A 4,732-nucleotide genomic window follows, 5' to 3' on the forward strand; every position below is an offset into this window, starting at 1 on the left:
TCATTAGCACCTCTAGTAATACATTTACTGAGAAAAATGTTGACGTGTTCAATACTTATTTTACCTGCTGTATCAAGATCAAACAATTTACTTTCACAAAATTCAGTACTTACTGTAGATTCACTGTTAAAAAGACGTCTTTTGGATAAAACAGCTTGTTGTGCTGTGTATCAAACTATATTTTTACTTGACATACAGTTTGATACTCAACATCCAAGCTGTTTCCAAATAACCCTGAAGACTGAGAGGAAGCTGGAGGAAGAAAAAGCTCCAAACAAAAAAGCTTGATCAAACATTTGATGTTGAATCTGCACAAAACTGGCAACAAAAACAATTTATTTATGATTAACATTTATTTTGAGAAGCTTCTTAATAAGATTTTAACTTACACAACAATTAAAAAAGAAGAAATAAACACAATCTAAAAATAAACATGAACACATAAAATTGATACAAACTATTTAAAACTTTCAAACACTAAAAAGTTAATCTGATTTAAGAAATTTCTATTAAAATCTGATTTTTGACATGAAAGATCTATTTTACAAAAACTTAACTGTTACATTTTCTTGTCTCGATACATAAAAAACATCTAAAGTTTATTTCTCACTGAGCTGCGACTTTTAGAAACTCATTCTGTAATGCACCTGCCCCTGGTTTTCTAAAATGTCTTTAAATATTTGTAAAAAGTTTTAACTTCTTTGTGAGTCGCAGAACCATCACAGTAAAAGAAACTTCCCAAATGAGTTTTTGCAGGTCGGAAATTGAGAGAGATGTGAGAAAATATGAATTTAAATTGTGACTGATTGAAGGCAACAAAGAGAATAAATCACAATTAAATTGACACTTTGTGATCTGATTGTGATAAATTGCACGTCAATTAAACAAATATCACAAATGCATTCTTCAGAATGTTTGATTTAGTGGATTTCCTAGTAAAATTTGTTTATTTTCTTGCAATTTATTTCTCCAGCTGATCACCAATAATCACAGCCAATGAGGTACATGCTTTAATATTTATGTTGATCCAATAAAAAGTTAGAAAAAGGAAAAAAATGTCGTGGCTAACTCATGCTATTGTAGTTACAACATGACATATTTAACATATTATGTACAGTTTAATAGGAAGTATAGCTTTTTTACCTAACATGCATTTATGGGAACAAATAGGGTTAGTTTATTATTAATATGAAGACAGTGTTAGCAACCAGCTAAATTAACTTAGCATAAACCACTGGGAACCCATTAGCTAAGCTAACTGTTTATTTAGCAGACTTTGTATTCATAATTAAAAATTGGTATACTAAGCTTAGCATCTAGCTCAGACTAAAACTGACAAATAATATTTTTATACAGAAGGTTTTACAGTTCAGTTCTGAAAACTAAACTAAAAAAGCGTATGACTTATTATATGCATGTGCTTTAAAAAAGAGAAACAAGCAAAAAAAAAAAGAAATTATAAAATTATTTAAGTTTTAAACCACCCCACTTAAAACAATAACTGACTGATAATATAATACAATAACATAAATCTTATCAATAAACAATGTGGCCTACTGCAAAATAAACTGAGCTTAGCTTATTTTATTATAGCTGAACATGTGTAAAATGTTCCATGATTGTCTTAAATGTGTGATTGGAAAATACACAATACTGCCCCTTTAATAATGCAGCTCTTTATCTATTTTAATTTTATTTACTATTATTTAACAAAGCAAATCCAATTGAGATCATAGATCTCTTTTGCAAGGGCAGCCTGGGCCTGAAGGCAACATGTTGTACATATTTTTATGTCAGCTGCCAGTAAAAAGTCAAAAAAAAAAAAGACAACAGAGGACATATGGACATGGAGTGACATATTTTTAGAGACCAAAATCAATTTAACAAATTAAGTCCTCAAGTAGACCCCATTCACAAGTGCCTCATTCTACAACTTTGTGGTGCACAAGTAAACAAGGTGCTGGGGACGACATGGGCCAAGCATAAAGCAGCTTGGATCCCGGTCACAACTGCTTTGCAGTTCTAGTTTCACTTTGTTTCTGCACTGTTTATACACTATATTAAATACCAAATAAAATACATTTATTACATTATAAAATAAAAAGCTTTTAAAAGTTTTGTTTTCTTTCAGTCCGCATGACAGATTTTGATTTCATCCAACTCTCCACGCCTTTTTATTTTGCACAGAATTCCAACCCAAGACCGGCTCACCCATCTTGTCCGGGCACGAGGTAATCTTCGTCTTTCTGCACCGACTCTTGAGGCGCAGCTGCATCTGTTTTTTGTGTGGTTTCGGGCCCGTCGTGGACTTCAGCCCTGGTCCGCGCGGCCTCAGAGCTGGCATCAATGTCGTCATAATTCTCCTCCGAGCCGTCCACCTCGTAGGTCACGCCATCTGTTGGAAACAGTTTCATTTCAGTTAGTCTTTTGAATGCAGATAGTTCTAACGTGTAAAAAAAAAGATGGGATTGAAGTCGGTTCAAAACTTTCCATCACTGAGGATAGGAACTTTGTTCTTTGAGGGAGCGTCTGTGGATCCCGGAGAAGTGAGAGGCCGAGTCTCAGCCACCTCATCGACATCGTCGTAACTGAGAGAGGCGTTGCTTTCTACATCGTTCTCGTTTTTAATTTCAGACTCTGATTTGAATCCTGCACCAAAAACAGCAACGGTCATTTAACATCCGAGAAAAACAGACCTTACATAGTGAAAACGTACAAATACAGTTCATCATTTGTTAAAATTTCTTAAGATCTTGTTTAAAGATTAGGGAAAACAATTTAAAACAGAATAACTGATGTTTTGAAACTCCTTGCCTTGACTGWAATCTTCAGGTTCATCTGATTTGTCCACATCATCGTACTCCCCACTATCCCACTCGCCTTCTTGCTCTGGCAGCATATTTGCTAAACAAAAGACAAAATTAGATTAAATTAAACAAAACCGTTCGATAGCATCTGTTTTATAGTGTTTCATCTGGAGCATAAGAGCCTGCAAAACAGTCAAAACCCAACTCTGACTGATTGAAACCTGCCCCCTAGAGGCAAAAACGCTTCAACGCATTTTTTAACAATCAAGAAATGATCCAGCTTGCAGCTATGATAAACTTTTCCAAATGAAATTAATTCAAATCAAAGCTTATTATTAGTTTTTATTTAATTAGAAATATTCACATAAATACTCACATGCCACTCTGGCTTTTCGGTTTCTCCTGATAATGCGGTATCGAATGAAAATCACAATCAAGATGACCAGGATGAGGAAGATTCCCACTCCTACGAGGATGGGAACTGGTTTTATCGGCTTCGCTGGTGGAGGTGGGGTAGTGGGCTGAACAGACTCTGAGGTGAAAAACAGAAAAGTAAAACTGGACAATTACTTGATTTTATTTTGTTCGTCCACAAATTGTTCAAATATTAATGAATTACAGTATTTTTTTTTACACAAAAGAACYAATATGTTGAAAATGTACTGAAAGTTTTAGTTACTTGCACATTCGATGTGAAGATTGGACTGAGCATCACAAGTCGACGACTCTCTTGCGACGCAGTACCTCATATTTTTGTAAGTACTCGGGCAATGCAGACTCAGAGTATTACTCTTTAAGAAATGTCAAATTTTATATTACATTTAAACACAAGCAAAAGAAAAAAATGCATCCATGAAAGTTAAAAACTAAGTAAAGCAGAAGAAAAACTTCTTGTATCAAGCACTTACACAAGTATTTGTAACTTTTTCATGCAACATAGCTGCCATGAAAAGTTTAAAGAACTTGTTTTTTTAAGTTTGATGAATATCATAATTTAAAAATTTAATGTATCATAGCATTTAAMTTTACAAATTATCCAAATACTTACAGTTATCCAAAGTTGAGTAATACAAATAATAACTTACCGAAGTCTTTTGCTTGTTTTGTTTTGTTTTTAAAGCACCACAGTCGTTGTCTCCACACACGTTGCTCAATAGTTCCTCGGAAACGTTTGCTTTGCACAAGTTTTCCTGCCTGTTTTGATAATTGATCATGATGTAACCATTGCAGTTTCCTGTCATGCTGAACGAGACGCTGTCTGTAAAACAAAGATATAAAAAGAAATGATAAAAACAATTTCCTAAATAAGGTTGATCAGCTTCGATAAATTAAAAAGAAATAAAACAGAATAAGCAAAAACAAAATTATAACATGCTCCTAAAAAGTAAGTAACAGTTATTTACAGAAAACACACTTTTATAAAAGTGACATGATCAGTTTTATACATTACATATTACCATATATAATATATAATGTAATTAAAGTGTTTCCAACTTTGGTTTTATGCTAAGCTAACTGTGGCTTGGCCAGATGCTGCTAAACATTTTTGCAAATGACTCCATGTGTGGTTAAAATAGCTTCATGCTAATTTAGAATAAATAAAATTTTGTTTAATAAATAAGTAAATGACTTCCTGTCCATAGAGTGTGGGTGGTATCRATGGATGTTGATGTTTTTTTTTAAATAAAGCCTTTCTTTTGCTTCTGCTAACAAACTTTTATCTTCTGTTTATATTAGAGACGTGGAAAAATGCAAACAGTGACAGAGAAAAAAGTCATTAGTAAGTTTAGCAAACTAATATTTTACACTATACCTCATAGGAGCCTTTATACAGAGGTCATTAAAGTACTTGAAATAATAAGTAAAAGTCATAATACTGCTCCAAATAAATGGGAAAGTTAAATTACAATTAAAAGTACTTTTAC

The 4,732-nt window shown here is 33.0% G+C and overlaps 1 protein-coding gene across 1 annotated transcript in view; it reads right to left on the reverse strand.

Annotated features, from left to right (window-relative positions):
• Nucleotides 1-2,207: 2,207 nt before the first annotated feature.
• LOC106522987 (antigen WC1.1) overlaps nucleotides 2,208-4,732 on the reverse strand; it is a 40,551-nt gene continuing 38,026 nt past the window's right edge. The window contains exons 15-19 of the mRNA XM_014016264.1: nucleotides 3,931-4,065; nucleotides 3,184-3,339; nucleotides 2,815-2,904; nucleotides 2,497-2,649; nucleotides 2,208-2,395 (exon numbers count right to left, since the gene is read on the reverse strand). Of these exons, the coding sequence (XP_013871718.1) occupies nucleotides 2,208-2,395; nucleotides 2,497-2,649; nucleotides 2,815-2,904; nucleotides 3,184-3,339; nucleotides 3,931-4,065 (722 nt within the window). The remainder of the gene's footprint in view (nucleotides 2,396-2,496; nucleotides 2,650-2,814; nucleotides 2,905-3,183; nucleotides 3,340-3,930; nucleotides 4,066-4,732) is intronic.

Source organism: Austrofundulus limnaeus, unplaced genomic scaffold (assembly GCF_001266775.1).
Source record: "Austrofundulus limnaeus strain Quisiro unplaced genomic scaffold, Austrofundulus_limnaeus-1.0 Scaffold142, whole genome shotgun sequence".
Lineage (NCBI taxonomy): Eukaryota > Metazoa > Chordata > Actinopteri > Cyprinodontiformes > Rivulidae > Austrofundulus > Austrofundulus limnaeus.